At 40.6% G+C, this 19,761-nt stretch overlaps 1 protein-coding gene across 4 annotated transcripts in view; it reads right to left on the bottom strand.

Annotated features, from left to right (window-relative positions):
* Positions 1-6,193: 6,193 nt before the first annotated feature.
* LOC105687628 (ecdysone-induced protein 78C) overlaps positions 6,194-19,761 on the bottom strand; it is a 41,936-nt gene continuing 28,368 nt past the window's right edge. For all 4 annotated transcript variants that reach the window (XM_020853281.2, XM_020853282.2, XM_048654340.1 and 1 more), the window contains 5 exons: positions 13,004-13,128; positions 9,153-9,294; positions 8,778-9,064; positions 8,133-8,432; positions 6,194-8,026 (listed from right to left, as the gene is read on the bottom strand). In XM_020853281.2, the coding sequence (XP_020708940.1) occupies positions 7,655-8,026; positions 8,133-8,432; positions 8,778-9,064; positions 9,153-9,294; positions 13,004-13,128 (1,226 nt within the window). In that variant the 3' untranslated portion in view covers positions 6,194-7,654. The remainder of the gene's footprint in view (positions 8,027-8,132; positions 8,433-8,777; positions 9,065-9,152; positions 9,295-13,003; positions 13,129-19,761) is intronic.

The raw sequence follows: 19,761 nt of genomic DNA, 5'->3' as shown, positions 1-19,761 counted from the left end.
CAACATACCTCAGTCATATTTGAATACGGCGATCTCAGCTGTATTGGTGATCGACAATTTGACAGCTACAGCTGAAATCTGAGGCTGTTGGTACAACACGCTAGCAGATGATAAATTCGTCTGTCGTTTTGATTCACGCTTGCGCACAAAATCTGGGTGCGCAATTTCACGTTGTCCGCTCTGTATATATATATGTACATATATATATATTTGCTTTAATAATAATGTGATCAACCATAATCGACTCCAGTTCATCTATACAATTATTATTATTATTATTACTACTATTATTAGTAATATTTTTATTAATATGATGCTTATGATCAGCTCTGAAAGATATGCGTGAAACAATATTTTGTCAATTTTTAATCATAGAATTTATTGGTATTTTTCAATTGAATTCAATTTTCATTTCTGTAGCTTCGAATTTGAGGGTTGCAGAGACGATAAATTCAAGGTGAAAATTTATTATTGCTATCACGAGAGGTGCGGGCATTATTCATAATCATCTCCGCGGGTAGGACTTTGCCGCGCGCTTTTTGTGGGCCTTGATTAAAACTTTAATTATTAACATATCGCAGATTCAGTCGCTATATAGAGAGACGAGATGTACGTATAATATAGATCATACAGAGTGGGAGATAAAGAAATTATGTGTAAATATTTTCAAAGCTTACAGAGAAATGACTGAAAGCCAACTCATCACGGACTTTCTGGCAAAATTCGAGTTTTGAGCACCGAGGTAAGCGACAAATTGTAAAGCAAAATTTGTTTTTATTGAGAGGGTAGTGAATGGGTTGAAAATATGAGCGCATGATAATGTGCTGGATGATGTAATAAATATAATTATTTTAACGCGATTGTATGATATAAAATTCGAGTTGGCTATTGCATAATTGCTTCGAGACAATTTAATTAATTAATTTTTCTCCTTTCATTTGTCGTTATTATAGCTTCAAAAATAAGTAGTTTCTATTTCGCGCAAATCTACAACGTATCAGATTCATCATTGACTTTCGGTGTAAAGTGCACAATAGAAACTTACAAATTGCTATTTTGAAGTTTTATTTGCTTATTGCCATACTACAGAATACTCTCGGAGGCAACGTGTTTAATTTTTTTTTCTCTTTTACTCTTTTAATTTTTAGATCCCGCTTTAGATCAATTTATACATATATATACTTATATAAATTTATTCTATTAGAATTGAAGTGCATTCGTTTAAACTTCGCAACTATAGTTTAGAGATTAGTTTTTAATTGGCACCAAGTACTTTGTGAATTTAAATTTATGTCACGTGTGATTTTTCTTCCATTTCTCTCAATGTAACACATAAATTTTACAGTCATTTTTTCAAAACCACTGCAAGCACTGAAACAAATTTTAGCAATCAATGTACTCTACATCATTACCAATTTTTAATTTAATCTCATTCCGTTTCTATCATTGAATTGCTTGTAATGGGGGATAGAGTGAATTTCATTCAAATACCCGAGTATAATATGTATGTATATTCATTAATCCATAAATTGATTTCTTCCAAAAAGAAAGGGAGGATCACGTTGTTGAAGTCGTCGATTGATGGAAAAATTAAGCATGAAACAATTTCTAATTATTTTCAGAAGTTGAATGAATAGGCAAATCTTTTCTCTGCGGTGACAAAAAAAAAAAAAATTAATTAATCCAGCAATTATGTGAATTTAGGGGTAGCGGTGCAGAGCCAATATACATATGATTGTCTATATAGATTCAATTAAATGATAAATTTTGTACTTAATGTAATATAACATCTATTATCGGCGCATTTTATTACTTGAACGTTTTGTATTTGCGTTGGACATATTTCTGAACGCTCTCAAAATACAAAAAAAAATGGTGAAGGAGAATTAGTTGTACTCTACGTTTATTTTTTTTAACTTCCTTAGTTACGACTACCAGTAAAATGATGCAGGGATTTATTTGTAAGGAGGTGAGGAAGTTGGTTTCGCCATTTTTTGAAAGGTAATATTTGTTGAAGAACAAGTAACCGAATAATTGCCAAATATAACTCATGGTCGGTCTATCGGATTTTTTGTTTTTGAAAATTAAGATATATGAGGCAGTGAAATGATTGCGATATCGCCGTAACGTATTATACATATACAATATATATATTAATATATGCATTATTACATATATGGTATACCTACAACATGATATTTTTCTCATCGATAACTTCATTTACTAATATCGTGTATAATTATGCATAACGATCGTTATACATCAACATTAAAATATGATATTATTACCGATTTGATCAGTATAAGAGGCTTTCTAAATTTATTTACAGTCTAATACGCTATCACCTTATATATTATTTAATAATGATATATTATAATGATCACGAACTAATATTTAATTGTCTGCAGTTGAAAATTATTGGATAGAAATATCAGTTTATTTATCTATTTTATTTTCTTTTTTTTTCATTTTTCTTCTTCTTTTTTTTTTTTATTTTTTCTTCTAAAAGTTAGTATACAGCATAGTTAGTTATAGATCACAGAATAAAGAATCAATTATGTACGATGACCATAATGATTATATGACGAAGATGATGTTAATTTTTTATTTTTTTTATCAATAAGTATGCAGTGATGAATATATACGACGACGAACGCGGAAGAATATGAATTTTAAGAAAATTTACGGGGAAAAAGCGATGAAGAATCTTCTGTTTTTTCCGGACGATTTTAGGAGACGCGAATACGCAGATTTCACTTGTAGAAAAAACTTCATAAAAAAAAAAACAAAAAGAAAATGAGAAGAAAAAAAATTAGGTATATTAAGACTCACGTACAGACAGATTTCGTACGTTCCGTCTAATAATCATGATGGGTTAAGAAATTTGATAATCCTGAAATTGCTGAATTTATTTCGAAAATGTCCACCCGCGCCTCTATACCCGTGCAATTTAACGAGCGGTTATTGATTTATATATCTGAAATATTGTGTAATAATTCACGTTCATTCGGAAATGAAAGCGCCATATTAGTGCCTCTATACGTACATATATTAATTTACGATTGAATGGCATTCAATTTGCATCCCTTTCCTTTTGAAAATTCCTATGAACCACGACGATTGCTGATATTAATATTCGTGCGTGACAACCCAATAGCTCGCAATTGAATTATTTGTGTCGAAAATGTATTTTGCATATATGGGAATCGTTACCGATAATATAAAATATAGGTAAGCACTGAGCAAATATAATTATGACGTATGTAATTAAAAGTATATAAATTGTTGTTTTTCCTCTTTATGTTTCTGTTCAATTTAATAAGTATATCGATATTCAAACTTAGTGGGTAGAATACACCGGGTTTAGTTTCGTAAGTACTGAAGCTGGTTCTTTTTACTCGTGCAGGAGTCAAATTGGCAATTATATATATATACCTTGAGATTTTGAGAGATCGAAAAAAATTCAATCGCTCGTTATCAACCGATTCATATGAGGACGTTCAAAAACGAGTCACATGAAAGCGAAAACGGGAAATCGAACGTCCTTCGCTTATTGAAAAATCTCAATGCACTTCATTATATTGTTAATAAATGACTGCACGCCCGCATTATTACAATATAATGTATAGATCTTTCTTTTTTCGATGTTACAAATAAATATATGTGTGTGTATATTATATGTATTATATATTTTTATATATATGCGATAACTTTTATAGCTAAATTCTAACCAACTAATTATATTCATAAAATAAATGAAACATTTGTACTTTAGCAGTATAGAGCAGTCGTTTGTAATACAATATATAATATATATATGTATATATTTATTTATATAGATATATAGATATATATTTAATTTAAAAGAAAGAAGCAACAAGATGAAGAAAATATAAGAACGAAATAAGAAAAATAAAAAATAATAATAACTAAAGAGAAGAGCATTATCTTTCGTAGATGAAAGTTGATTTTTTGTTCTCTTTTTTCTCTCTTGACAAGTTATCACGTTCTATATAGATATAATAAATTTTTGAATCTATATTATTCATATTTGAAAATTAAAAATAAAATAACTCGCTTATTAATTATTGTAATATTAGTATATAGTTATTGTGGAGTATGATGATGATGTATATAATATGGATTTTTCTGTTTTCCTCTTTTTCGAACATCTTATTCAATTCGTCGCACGATCTTAATACATTCGTACAAAACAATTCCCAGCGTATTCGTTATTTGTATTTTTATCAACAACATTGATATAATGTGATTATTAGCACCGAATCGAAAACGTATGTATATTATACAAACGAACGACGAATTATGGATAATGTAATAATATTTATGAAACTTTTGTCGAAATGGTTCCAGCTGTGGCGTAAAGAATAGAAAGAAAGAAAGAAATGAAAAAAATCAAGCAATAAGAGAAAATAATATTTTTTAAGTAATAAAAAACTGAACTTGTATATTTTACAATTAGGCGTATTAAATCTAAAACTATACATACGCTAATTAAATATTTGGCCGTTTCAATTTGACAATACATATTAATACCACTTCCAGAACTCCCCGACAGCGCAACGATTGAAGAGACTACAAAAAAGAATTTAAATAAGAAGGTAAAAAATGTCAGAGAAATAAAGAAGACAGACAAAAGTATAGCCAGGACTAGAAATTTTGAAAAAAGTTATAATTAACCGCATATATACGACTATTTTCTATATGTATAGATTCTGAAACGATACATATTATTACAATTAAAAATTTCCTTTCTTTTTATTTTATTTTATTTTTATTTTTTTCAAATACTTATTGCATAGATTTATTGCAGCACGTCGCCACCGCGACTGATAGTTAAATTATTTCATTTGAACAATACAATTCATGAGATTATATATTCGTTGAGAATTGAAAATTAAAAAATAAAAATAATTAACATATTTATTATAAATTAACGATCGTATAAATAAACTTCATCAGTCAACGACGATGCAACAATAAAATATAACAATTTGTCTCTTTAACTATCAGATGCGGAGTCGATGACGCGATACTCGATAAATCAACACCTATCAGTAACAAATATATTATGTATATTAAACTGTAATATCCTTTTTAATATATATGTATATTAGATAGGTATGATATGTTTATTCACAACTTGATGTGAGCGCTTAAAATTGAGATTTTATATCGTGAAGATAATAATGATATCATTGATTAAGTACAACCCTATGTAACATTAAATTCTCTATCACAATAATATTAATAATAATTATAATAATTATGATGATGACGATAATAGAAATAATTATAATAAAAATGATCAATTAATTGTTCGATTAATAATTGATGATAATAACAACAACAATTATGATGATATCAATAATAATAATATTATTAATAATAATAATAATAATAATAATAATAATCATAGTTTAACGACGTATTGTAATAATGATTTTTCATTATATATGTAAGATGACGGCGATACCATCGATTTATGATAGTAATAATAATTTCATCATAGATAATAATATTATGCATTATTCTAATCATTGTCAGAGAGTTATTCGTGTTCAGAGCATGAAAGAGAGGCTGTGATTTTTGCCGAAACGTACATTGAATCGAATACAACTTGAATGCTTGAAGCGAATTTGATGATTCGATAAAAATTATTGTTTCGATAAAAAACGCAGTGAATCCTAGTGTAATTTGCTATTCTACGTCGAGTAATAAAAATAGATTGCATAGATCAAGATTCGTAGCGCATGCGCCTAATAGATATATACCTATTTATATGTGTATATATATTATATTATACGCTCCAGAGGAATTCCTCAAGTCTTCGGGAATATCCTAGTACTTATTTAGTTTTCTTTCTTTTTTTCTTTTTTTCTGCTTTTTCCCATTTTCATCTCGTTTGTTTAAAAATTCAATTCTACTACTTCATTTCAAACTTAGATATTCACTATAATAAAGTTTGTTGTTTATTCTTTGTTGTTCTTCTTTTCATATGTTAAGTGATATATATATATATAATTTCTTGTTTTTTTTTCTTCCTTCTTTACTCATTTATTAATTTGTTAACTTAATATCTCCTTAATAGCTTATATATTATAGAACTTTTGAGTAGTACAGTTGGACTGTAGAGTGTAGTGTATTTTATTTTTTTAATTTTTTTTTTTTTTTCAGAGTTTTAGAGTTTATAGCGCTTATCAAAGTTTATAGTATAGAGTTTAGAGCTTAGAGTTTTCAGTCTAGACTCTTGAAGTTTTTTTTTAATTTTTTTTTGGTTTTTTTATTCATTTATTTTTTTCCTTCTAGTTTAGAATGATGTGTCGAGTGAGCTTCCGATTTGAACTCCGTGTTCCAACGAATCAAATTTACATCTAAATTCCCAATCAAACTCGTACATTCGATTGGAACAACGGTATGTTACAACGCATCATCGCGGATGAGTATTCATTTAGCACAGTCCTAAAATTTGCACATAATATGCATCTGCATGTAATTTTTTTTCTTAATTATTTAACCTTTTTAAAGTTTACCGTTTTACGTCCGATAAACAGGATAACCGAATACCAAGTGTTTGAATAAAACTTACGAACGTCATTTAAGCTGCGGTTTCTGCTCAGGGTCGGAAAGCTCGCGGATTCCATTTAGATTTTTGTCACGGATATTTCTTGAATCTTTCTCACATAAGATTTCTCAGCTTTCGAAATGATTGATAATTTGAAACCAGGATACAAGATGCATCAAATTGCGTATACTTCGATAATAATCCCTTAAACGTATTGTAAAAATTAATTTATCGATTAACAATTAATTACACTGGAATTGAGCTTTCTCGACGCGATTATTTTAATTATATTATTTTATTGTTATTTACTTTGCTCTTTTTCAATTCCTTCCCTCATTCTCGTCTCCACTTTGTTCTGATATAACTGCATGTCGTGCGCTGCACTTATTTTTTTTTTTTTTTTTCATTCTTCTTCTTATTATGCAAATTTTCGCGTTGAGTATTTTGTACAAGTATTTACGAGGTATCTACTGAATAGCTTTAAGAAAAAAAAATCTCGTCAATACAACTCCACGTCTGTCCGAAAACGGAAACGCCCCTGCACTGATATTCATTCATTTTATTATTTTCAACCAACAAATGTTGTTTTTTTTTATTTTTTTTTCGAAATTATTCGCTACGATAGAAACAATAGTCGAAGAAGATTTAGCGCGGAGGTATACGTTACATACACCGGCTCGCGATTGGCCCGTACTCGACATCTATTGAGCAAAGAGGCATTAGGTAGAAACGGAGAATCGCATCCCACAATATCGATCTCCTTGTACGAGACAACATATTTCTTGGAATAATCAAAAGAAGAAGGTCAATAAACTCACGTCACGAATCAACGACGCGTCGTATACGCGGTCGCACAGATCGGTCGGACGTCATACGTATCTACGATGACGTCTCTCGCTGCAAGAGGAAAAATTCGACGGATCGTCGAACGGATCCGCGAACACGCCGGGGCACTCTTAGCACCTCGGCGGTTTTTACCTCTCCGTACGTTCTCCAAGTAGCTATTTTTCTTCTGGATTTATATCTCGGTTTTCTTTCGGCGAGCGCACAGGCCGGAGTTATAAACTCACTTCACTGGAGGTCCTCCTCGCATTTTGGAATGTCGAATATTTCGGCGAACAGCGGTGGTAGCCTGAGCTTTGGCCAATTCCTTCGGAACCAGTCCAACAGGTTGGCGTGACGACTGCCGAGGGCTCGAAGTTCGGGAAGCCGTTGGGCAACGCTGGTGGCCACGCTCGCTTCGCTGGTCGAATGACTTCTGGCAGCCTGGACGCGGAGAGCTTCGAGGAGCTTATCCTGCAGTCTTTGAACCGCCTTTACATCGTTCAATCCCGGTCTTTCCCCGAGAAGTACAGCCCCGGAGAATAGACCTAATTCCGTATCGCTGAGTTGATGAGCGTTAAGGGATGCTGCGAACTGTATCACAGCCGAAACGAAATCGGGCTGCGAAAAAATAGAGAGAGAGATAGTGGAAGATCAATCTCGTGCCTTTTGGGGGAGGTAGAGTAACATGGTATCATTCGAGATTTGGAATATCGTGAACAATCACCTCGTAGATGAGTTCCATTTGGTGTCTGGTGATGTAGGTGCCGTCGTCGAAGGTCATCGAGGAATCGGAGACCATTTTTGCTACGTGAGTTAGCCAGATTTCGAAGAAACCAACTTTTATCAGTATCAGTTGATCGTCCTGTGTCAAGTCACAGAATCCCGGTACTCTCTTCGCGAATTCGACGACCCTTTGAACGGACGGCGTTACTCTGGCTGCGAATTGTTGCCAAAGCCAAATTTTCTGGGACTCTACCGCTTCTGCCGTCGAAGATGCTGCCTCCGGATCCTCCGGACTCGCGGGCTTAACGAATCATTTCAACGCAAAAATATCAGTCCCGGAATTTTTCCAAGACGATCGAAAAATTTAATGAAAAAAGAGGAATTGGAAATATTTGTCAAAGAATTTCCATCATCCTTGTAATGTATTGATTCTGTTTGTAACTCAAAAAAAAAAAGAATAATCAAATAATTGAGAGAGACGTTAACGTTGATGTCCAAGATGATCTGTATTCAAAAACGTTATGTAAAAAAAATTCAAACGTCGATCCGATCCGCATGCGTTTTCCATCGTATCTCATGACCGAATGGTCCGAATTCGACGAATTCGGGGGCGTTGGATTCGCATTAAAATAGACAATACAATTACCGGCATGACCATCGGCTTCCGTACCAGTCCTCTGGTCAATTCCTCCGTGAATCCGCAATGGGCGTGATGAGCTTGCGACACGGTTAAAATCACGTCGTAAACGGCGAGTTGTTTTGTGTCGGCATCCGATTGATCAGGTTCAACCGCGGCTGCCGGTACCCTGGCAATGGACGTCGGAGGCTGCGTGTTACCGCTCGGCGTGATCTGCTGGACCCCTGTCGTTGTAGCCACTGTTTCCTCCTGACCTCGTTCACGCGACCGTTTCGGCACGCGCCCGTATCTCACGGCTGCGGATAGTAAAATGAACGTGAAATATCGACGAGAAGATTCCAGTTTCTACGAAACTACGACCAATCGCGTATGAGAACAACTCACAATCCCTGGACATCCCGACGGCGAGACACTTCTTGAATCTGCAATACTGGCAGCGATTTCTGTTCAGTCTTATCACCAGACACTTTCCGTCTCTCAGACACCTGTACTCGATCTGTTTCTGTATACTTCGCCTGAAGAATCCCTGTGGGCAAAAATTGATGAAAAATTAACATGGAGGGGAAAAAAAGGATCCAATTCAAGCGATTGGAGTCGGTTGGAGGAAAATGAATTTTTGAAATAGGAATAATAAAAGGATAGTGTCGAGCGGTGTGCGAACGGCGAGCGTTACTCGGTAGGATCGTAAAGCAGGTCGGCATAACGCAGAGACAATTTTCATAATGTTCAATTCTTATCGGCAGTTGTATCTGTTTAGCGTGTTATGATCGATATAAAAATACAACAGCGATGGCTGACGTGGCGAGCGTATACGGTACGCGGTTTGTCGGATATATCGGGAAATGATCATCTAATATTAATTTATTTTACACACCATATCGCTCTCATTACCACGATGATATGTGTGTACGGGTATGTTTTTCAACAGCCGCATGATCGTACAAACGAAATCAATAATTTGTAATTTCACTCGAAGTGAAGAAACGTCACCGCACGTCGTTCCTTCGCATGTAGACGGTCCTTTCTTCGGAGAAAGCTTTCTTGTATTACAGTCGTTGGGGCGGAGAAGGTTATGCATAATTCAGTTTTATTTATCTACGAGGCGCTCCGGGCTATATTGTTCTACGGAAACAACTGGTGCATAAGATATGAAAAATGGAAGTACGATATCGTCTCGCTGCAAAATTTATTGTATTTTTCCATCCCTCCGTCGCGCACATCGCGTATTCGGAAAGAGATATATATATATATATCGCCCATACGGTTCGTGGGGCTCCGAATATCACGAAAAAAAAAGTAGGCTAAATTCACCCTTCAATATTTCCGTTACATCCCCATACACGCTAAACCCTAATCAGACGTGAAATCTATCAAAGCGTGTAATTTGGGGGGGACAAACGCAAAACGCTTGGATACGTGTCGGCGAACTAGAACTTCGACTATAACTATATCCTACGATGAAGTTTCTAATAATTTTTCCCAACCTGTGAAACATCGGGGTGCAAAGGGCGGTGGGACCGCGGTTCTAGTTTCGTGTATTTCCGGGTGGATATCCGAATACAGCGATGAAAGTTTATCAACTCGCGCGCGCGGTCGGAGTTGAAATTGAGCCGACGTTGGGGTTGAAAATGTCAATAGATTCTCAACTCTGAATGGGGTAAACAATGGTGCCGGTGAAATTGCAATACGCCACGATATTTCAAGCTAAACATAATTCCGACGGACGCACGGAAATGCAGAATTACCTTACGCGATATCGATGCACGTACCGTGTGTGTACAACACCGGCTGCACACCAGTTGCCGCAGTTTAATCGAAAACGCATCTAGTTTATCGCTGAATTTTTATTGCCCTTCCAAACGATCCCTGAGTATTATTTTTTTTTTTTTGATACTTTTTTCATCAACCGGATCGATCGTATGAGCGATAAAATGATGTCCCAATTTGCTACGAGTAACAAAAAAAAAAAAAAAAAAGCTTCGCGAAAGTGGTCTCGCGTGTGAAATATCGTTTCAAACCATGCACCGTCGAACGGAGAACATTGGAGCAGGCTGGTCGATAAACAACTTAAAAAGTTGGCACGATGAACGTAGCTGGCGGGAAAGCGTCGATCACCGAGTACTTCGCATAATGATTCGAGAGTTTTTTTTTTCTATCCCCGTACATACCCACCCAATTTTTTTTATTACGGAAGCGCTAGGGCGCCAACAAGTTTGTCACCCCGGAAGAGAATTTTTTTTCCTTCTTCGTTTTATTTTATGCGTTTATTTTCTCTTCGGTTTTTTCGTTATACAGCGACGAACGGACGACGGTGTACCGCGAGTCTCCTGTGTACGCGAAACTTATACACATATATGCGATAATTTGTAACGGTATGTGGACAAATTGTTGGGTGTATAACTGCGCTGCAGGTATTCCGTTTCCGGAAATAATCCAACAATATTTACGTAAGCAAAGTTATGACCGCGTGTATACCTATATGTGTGTGTATGAAATACGCGATGTACGTATCGCGGAAGACAAAGTTGACCTGGTTAGTTTTTTAACGCATAAACGCGTGCAATCGGCGATGAGTATAACGCAGGTATATATGTATACAATGTACTGTATATACGTGGATACGAACATCGCGATTAACTCGTACATTGAAAAATACATAAAGCAACTGGGGTGGGGGGAAAAACTACCGTCCGAACACGATGATAAAAAGAGCGCCGGTTCACCCGTATATTTTATCAGAGAAAAAGCTTTTCATCCGAACGATAATAATTCTCCGGTGTATAGTTTCTATGAGATGGAGTTTCGAAAGAAGAACTCCGCGGTACGGGAAAACTCGAGGAAACTCGGGTACAACTTTGAGGTAAATTTAGCAAAATTCACAGACTGAGGGAAAACTTCGTTTTCAGTCTTTAGAATTTTCGGCATTGAAGTTCGTCGCGCGGAACGGTGCTTTTTCAAAATTTTTTACTCACAACGCCGTCCGACCATACCGGCGAAACATTACAACTCCCGTTTATTAAACGGCCGAGTCTTCGCCTCGCCGATGGAAACCGTGGGAAAATTTTTTTCTCTCAAATTTTTCAAACGTCATTACAACTCCGCGAACATCCGGCGATAACGTTCGCGCGTTTTACACGTGCGGGGATCGAATCGTACTTGGCGATCGACTAGGAGCCTCGATGATTACCGTTATCCCTTGAGAATCCCTAAAGGTTCTCCCGGGACGACAAACTAGCGGAATACAATATTGGGGGACGGTAACACGCGTATACGATATTTCCGTACCTCCGCGTACACAGGACGCGTTCGCGTTTGTCGATCGTCGCAATCGCGTTAATTAACGGAATGTAGCGTACGTGCGAGGGACAAGCGAGAACGGTCATCGGACGGAAAGGTAGCTAGCTAGCCACCGGTGTATCTGGTGTCCGATAATATGCTTTACCAGCGTGCATTATGTCACTTACACAAACTCCGAACGGGGATAGGTGTTCTGCACGCGTGTCTAATACCTCTGCGTAAATACAACGCTAATGCACATCCATCGATTACTCCGGCCTCTCTAGCTTTTGACTGTTGAACTATCCAAACACGACGGGTGTATACCGAGAGGGGTAAATCAATAACGTCATCTCCTATCCGATCGAATGGAAAAACGGAATACACGCTCCCGGAAATACGTTCGCCGAAGATTTCAATATTACTGCAATTAGACTCGCGAAACGCGATTGAAACCCGTCGAGATTTCGACGGGGAGATCCACTGAATCGTCGAAAACCTTGCGGAAATACCGGAGATATAAGAGAGACGTGGAATTATATTCTTATATTATAGCCGAATGTGTAAAGTTTTTTCCGTCTTCTCTAGAGCGAAAAATCTCGCGCAGTAGTAACGGCAGTAGTGGTACGACGGCAGCTAGTAGAACGATCAGCGTTAGGTCAGACGTGAAATTTATCCTTCTCGCGCTACGTTCGGGGCGAAGTGGATCCGCCAGCGCGGCGATTTTCGCGATATTGGCGACGATTTCTTCGCGCTAATTATATATCGGTAATTTCTACCTACAACCTTCGTCCTTGAAATGGAGAAAAATTGAAAAATAAGAAGATGATAACAGGGGGAATATCGTTGCCGCCGTCTTCTGCGACCTCGATAAAAATGTAACGGACGTTCGATAAGTGTGTGTCATCTGTTTGCGTTCTATTGAATTGATCGATTGATAATTGAAGGTATACGCTTACCTTGCAACCCTCGCAGCTAGTAACTCCGTAGTGGTAGCCGCTGGCCTTGTCACCGCAAACCTTACACGGTACGAAACTCTTCGCTGGTGTCGAGCTGTTGGAGTCCGCCGCTGCGTAATGTTGTTCTGTGACAAGTTAGAAATAACAGAGACAATAAAATAATGAAATTCATCGACTTGTTCGATAAACAGAAATAATCAATCAACTATCGTCCCTCGTCGAAATTTGCTGTAATAACAACGCTCCTTCTTTCTTTCTCATAAAATCGAAGCGTGCGCTCGCAACGCGTTATTCCCGCAACGGAAAAAAGATCCTTCGCGTAACGGCATGTCAAAAGCTCCGTAGCTCCGCAGCCGCTATGGTTTGAGGAGAATTTCCTGGCAACCGGGCGTCGCAAAAAAAGAGTCTAAGGAAAAAAAAACCTTGGGACTAGTGAAATGAGAAGACGTTCAGTGTCGGAAGAGGGATCGTCGGTCTCCTGAAAGTCTGAAAACTCCGTACCGACCGGTCTACCGCGTTTACCCCGGTGGAAACGCATCGTCAACCGGCGGCGGCCGGCGGGGAGGAGGGAATGTGGTTGATTGGTCGATCGCACCGGATTGCGACGTTAACAGTAATCGAGCCCGTGACAGTTATATAGAAAAGAAAACGGAGAGACGCACGAGAAGCGCGGACTTTAGTCGTGGAGGGGGATGGTATGGTATAAGGCACGCCTGTTACAAGAGGGAAACAAGAAAGAGCGAATGGAACGACGTATAGGAAAGAAAATGACGGAATCGCGCACACGCCGCGCGTAATACCGTTTCGTCGCATTTTTTTACAATTTAGCGGTAGACCGGCGAGACCGGGAAGTTTCGGTATCCTCGAGATTTTCAAGTTCGCCTCCAGCTCCCACTTTCTTCCCCTCTTTTCGGGCTCACCCTCTCGAGGGACGGACAAAGCGGAAGATCGTCACCGAGGAGACGAGAGAGGAGAGGAGAGGAAAATGCGCGAGGCGAGGTAAGGCGAGGGCATTCCTTCGTTCGGTAATGACTCGCTAACGAGCCGCGGGGTGCAAAGTGGCGCGACTTCTCTGTCCACCAGCGATATCTGCCCCCGGACACCGCAGTTGATAATCATTACAGCGACAGGAACCGACTGTAATATCTCGTCCCTCTCTGTTGCGTTTTTTTTTCATTTTTTTTTCATTCTTTCATCCGAACCTCGTTCGCTCTCTTCGATGAAAAATCCTCTACCGTTACTCCCCTCGTTATTCGTATATGAACAAATAACGCGAGCGTGTCTGCGTTACACGTTACACTCACGGGCGTTATAGTGAGATCGCTCGGGTTAATTAGTTACCGTTGTTGTCTTCGGGGCCGAATAACTCGAGCAGTGCTCCTAGTTCTTATCTCCGCGGAGCAGAAGCTTCCGCGACTATAGTCAGAAACGGTTAAATCGCCTCGGTACGCAACGGCACGGGGTAAATTCTCCTAAAAACCGGACACCGAGATGTCATCCGCCGGCCGTCACTCGTCAATCCGCGGTTAAGTCTCGCCCGGTAGCTTTTTCTAGTTTCTCGGAGTTTGCGGTGAACTCGTACTCGTCCTCGTCTACCGTACGCTTCGCTATCGAGAGAAAGATGGTAGGAAAAAGAGAAATGGGCGGGAAAAAAAAAAAAAATTCCGTTATTCCGGAGAGATTCTCAGACAGAAGTACGTGTACGTACGTCTTCCGTAAGCGAGCGAGGAAATCCATAAACAGAGGTCTCCGCCTGGTACGGCAAGTTTTCAGGCTTTCATGAGATTCATCTCGAGGATGCCAGGCTCCGGTAATTGGTCGTTTCGGTACGGCGACTTGATAAAACTTAACCAACCCTCCTCCTTATACGAACATCTCGTCGGCGTCGAGTTTGCATCGCGGTTAATATCATCGGGATTGATCGATTACGCATCGACTCGACTCGACCGTACGGGGAAGTTCACCTCCCCGTGTACCGCTGGAAGCGAATAAAGTAATCGCGAAATGTATTCGGTCGATTGATTGCCGGCGGTAAATAGAGAAATTCATCTCGGTTACGGTGGACGATGCTGTTGTTCCCGATAGCGACCGTCCTCCTCGTTTTTCTCTCGAAAAACTATCGCAGAAAAGCGATCGTTGCCGGCTTTTGTTTCCTTCTTTCGGTGTACATCATCCGCCCCAAGGGGTCGGGGGGGGGGGGGGGATTCGGGGGTAGAGGGGGTGCAACGTAAATTCCCGGTAAGCTCGGCGCCAAACTTGTTTTCCAGAGTGCTTCGAGCGTTTTCCCTCCATTTACAGTTCCGCCCAACCGCCGCCGCCGCCGCCGCCTCCCTCGTGCAAAGCTCGTGGCCTTCGCGAAGCGAACGCTGGCTTTATACCGAGTCCCTCCGCCCTCCGTCCTCCGCCCTCCACCCCACCCCCCCCCCCCCCGAAAAACTAGGTCATAACCCTCGACTCAAGTACGTTGGTACGCGACTCCCGTATTTCCAACCCCTCCGCTAAACGCTAGGATAAATGTGGGTACGTTTTCTCCCCCTTGTAACCAACCAGCAGCACAGATGATCCCCGGATAGTCTTCCACGGTTTGCACGGAGTATGGAGTTCGCTTCGCGAGTGGCGCGTTGAATCGTATCGCGTACATGCGGCTTTCTCTACTTCGCGTAAATTCATCCGACGTCGACGTCGACGTTGACTCGGACTTCTCTTCCAGCCGTTTTGTACGAGAAATCCACCGAGATTATGGTATACGAATGGAAATAAGAGGGACCAGTGTCGGAAACACCTCCCGTAGGATTAGGGGGGAAAAACGCGGACGCTGATGCACCGGGTGATAGTTTGGAATACGAGATCCGATGGACAGGTCGTAGAGTTTTGAATAATAAATCATGTTACCTGGAAAGGGTGGATGGGTGGGTGGGCGGCTACAAGGAACGGAAGGCGTACATGTGAGCGGAAGTTACCGTACGGGGGTAGCGTATATATACGGCATGGAAAATGATTAATTTAGCAGCCATTTTCACCCGTGGAATATATAATGCCATGCCCGACGTCACCCCTTCGCCTTCCGTCGTTCCCCACGCGAGTTTCTGTCTCTGCTTCTTCCGTTTCCACCCCCGAAGGCGTACTTTTTATCCCCCTCGCCCCCTCGGTTTAATGCATATTCGATGCCCGCTCCTGGTTCCCCGGTCCGCGTACCCGCTGCACCGTAGGTTTCATTTCAGGTGCAAAATCGCGTTTCAGCGCGCCTCGCGCCCTCGGGGTCTGCAGGAATCCGCGCACGTGCACGTACGTACCCGTTACATCGGGGCGCGCGCGCTGTGCTTTTCGTCGTCCGGTCTGTCCTAAATCTAATTAGACCTTTGTCGTGACTAACGAGCATCCCGTGTAACGAGTTATACATGTACGTAACCGATGTGCGCTACTCGACGGTAGCAATTATTTGCCCGAGGTACCTACTTCGACGGATTCACCCCCCGAATATTTTCTAACGACCCAATCCGAAGAACCATTGATTACCCGCAGAACGAATCATCGCTCGACGAAATGAAACCAAAAAAAAAAAACAAAAAAAGAAAGAAAACAACCGTATCACAAAATTGCTCGTTATCCTTCCGAATATCAGGAGATGATACCCGAGGGTGTCGACGCGTGAGAACAGTCGTCGAATACCACAAGCCGAGTTGTTTTTCGCCCCGGGTCTTTCGGCGTAAAAATTTTTTACGATCCGACGACGTACGTTCGTTCGGACAGACCACGTCCGATCGGATCGGACGGACGGTAAAATTTCTGCTGAAATCCACGTGAGCTGGGTGACTAATTTAACGGTTGCAGGACTTCATATTATAAGCAGGGAATAACGTCCTGAACACTGCCGAAGAAAGAAAGGGAAAAGCAATTTTTTTTACGCGAGGTAAAACGCCGAATCGTTGCTTCGAATCTCGTCTCATTTGATTTGCCTTTTTTTTTTTCATTATATTCAAGGGAACGGCGTTGGAGTTTCGATCCCCGCAGCGTCCCATTCACACGCGTGGTAACGGCGTTCATCCGGTGGTAATAGAAATTTGCAAAGTACCCATATTTCGGGGGTAGTTAGGAGAAAACACGAACACGGTGGAAAGTGGCTTGCGTACACGATTCGGAGTGACTTTATAATGTAGCTTTTGTATAGCCTAAAACGACAATGTGGTCCGAAGTGGTAGGAGATAACGCACGTAGTGATATAATCCGATGTAGAAAGACCCTTCCAGATTCGTCCGTTTCTCTCTTCCCTCCATTTTCACCGAGCTTCCGTTTATTCGCTCTTCAACTCTTCCGCTATTTTGCACCCTTACTCTTCCGATACGTTGCTCTCTTTGAAATTTCAGCGCTTTTGCCATGTGCTTTCTAGATCCGAAAGAGGATTTGGGGAACGTTTAACCCTACCCCCTCGTATTTAGTTATAATTAGTAGCGACGAACAACGGGGGCAGGAGCAACTTTACCCGCTTTCGCATCTCGTGTGCAACGATTAGCGAATGTTCGTTCGGTCGTCGTACTCGTCGAACGAAATGCAACCGCCGTGGAAAAGTTCTTTCCTCCGACGTAGTCGAGGGGTGTGAAAAAAAAAAAAAAAATTCTTCGGTTATAAAAATGATCGGAGGGGAAATGAAAAGAATTCATAACGCGCGATCGCAGAAACGGATATTCATTGTTCTAACGAAAGTTCGTTCGCCACGTTGCGGACAGCAGGCGGACGTTGAGATGCGAATAAATGACTGAAAGCATAGGAAAAAGTTGCGGAGGAAAAGGAAGAAGAACGTCGGGCTCTTCTCCGGGTCTCAGGGGGGGAGGGGGGGAGGAGAGGAGGAGGCAGAGAATCGCAATTGTCCTTGGGCAGTCGACCGTGGCTTCACTCGATGCAAGTTCAAGTCAACCGCTACAGTGTCAAAGCATATTATCCGTGCACACGTTATCCTCAATCAGCCTCCTCGCGATCGAACCGTTTTCGCAAGAAAAATTTTTCATCCTTCTACCCGCCGTTGAACTCTCCGGTTTCCCCCGGGGGGACCCGGCCTTCGCCGCTTCAATTTTCCAGTTTTCCTGTTTTCCAGTTTTCCTGTGTTTCCAGGGCAGCGCGGGTGTACCGGAGCAACGACACTGACACCGTGAGAATCCTGAGGGCAATAGCGGCCCATTATCATAATAAACACTTCTGGACTCGCGGTACTCACTTCGTACCGCCACGAAGTCCGTAGTCTCACACCGCACGGCTTCTCCGCGGCTCCGCGCAGCCACGTCGCTTCGCCACGAGAATTTCTAGGCATATTATACATTTACGGATAGTTGCATATTCCGTCCCTCTCTCGCACCGTACACCTCTACTCCATTACAGAGCTCCTTCGCTCTTTTACTTATTTATAATACTTCCATACGCACACCGAACCGCATATATATATATACATGCGAGTTGTGCGAGTATGTAAGCGCCCCGCAACCATGTAACGCACATGGTTACACGTCGGGTATACTGTACACCCGATGTAATACCATTGCGTATCTAATGCACGCCACACGCAACGCATAAAATATTTTCAAATTATGCAAGAACGTTGAGAAAAATATGTACATAATATATATATATATATCGCGTAAACGTGTTATTATGTCTATACCCTGTACCCGGGAAGTTCGTCTGCGTGGCCTAAGTTATCCGGTGGTCCTTTCGGAAGCACGCGTCACCTCCGAAGGGGAAAAAAAGCAGATCTTATCCCGTCGTTATTGGCGACGAACTAGGCGAAGAATTAAGATTCAATTGGCGAATGACTAGTCGGTAGGTCGATAGTTGAAGGTCGAATTAAAGAACAGTTGGCGTAGCGAGCACCCTTATTTACAAGGAAGCCTCGTCACCGCATACATTTTCTCGGGTCATCGTATTTGCATTGATATTCAAGTTACGTTCGTACGATCCTCCGGAGTTACCCCCCCCCCCCTCGCTCACCGCGTGTCACCGTTCGGGTTTTATTTCACGTTGTTATTTTCTTTAACTTTTTTTCGTTTTCTTTTTTCTTTATTTTATTTCATTTCGCGCAAAGTGCACTGTGCGAGTGTGCCTCTAGTGTGGAAACGTGTCGGAATTCGTACCCTCGCGAAGAAACACTGTGCCAGGAAAAGCCGCACCCTTCGCTTCATTATCAAGTACCGCCTGCCGAACGAGGAGTGCCGTTCTATCCAGGTATACGGCCGTCTTTAACTCGCCTCGGACGTAATACTTATATATTGTTATATCGAAGCTAAAAGCTAAACTTTCCCCCCCAACTAGGCGACTCGCGCTCGATATCGCACGCCGAATCACCGCCTTCCCGCCGCTCGCGCCTTTCGAATTTTCTCGTCGAAAGCATTTTTTTTTTTTTTTTGGGAGAAGATGATGATGAGAGACCAGCTGCAATCGGGTTGGGAAAAACGAACGAAATGGTAACGAGTTAGTTCCGTCGAGATAATTTCTATAAGTTAATAATAACGAGTCGGTGATGCGCGCATCTGGTTATCGGTGAAAAAAGTCGTCGTTCGCGTTCGCGTCGAATATAACCGCCTGCATTCGTACGTCTAATTGTAGGAGGAATTTTACCGAGCCTTGTATACGTATGTATATCGGATGGATATCTGCTCGCCGTAGGTTCTGTACGGTATACGAGAGTCTTGTCGAGGAACGGCTAACCCGGAGTCTTACAAGCTAACTCTCCCGAGAGAGAGAATAATTTATTATTACATTTATACCAACGT

The sequence above is a fragment of the Athalia rosae genome, chromosome 4, assembly GCF_917208135.1.
Source record: "Athalia rosae chromosome 4, iyAthRosa1.1, whole genome shotgun sequence".
Lineage (NCBI taxonomy): Eukaryota > Metazoa > Arthropoda > Insecta > Hymenoptera > Athaliidae > Athalia > Athalia rosae.
Note: the sequence above shows the minus strand (reverse complement) of the source record. Positions and strands in the feature narration are given on the sequence as shown.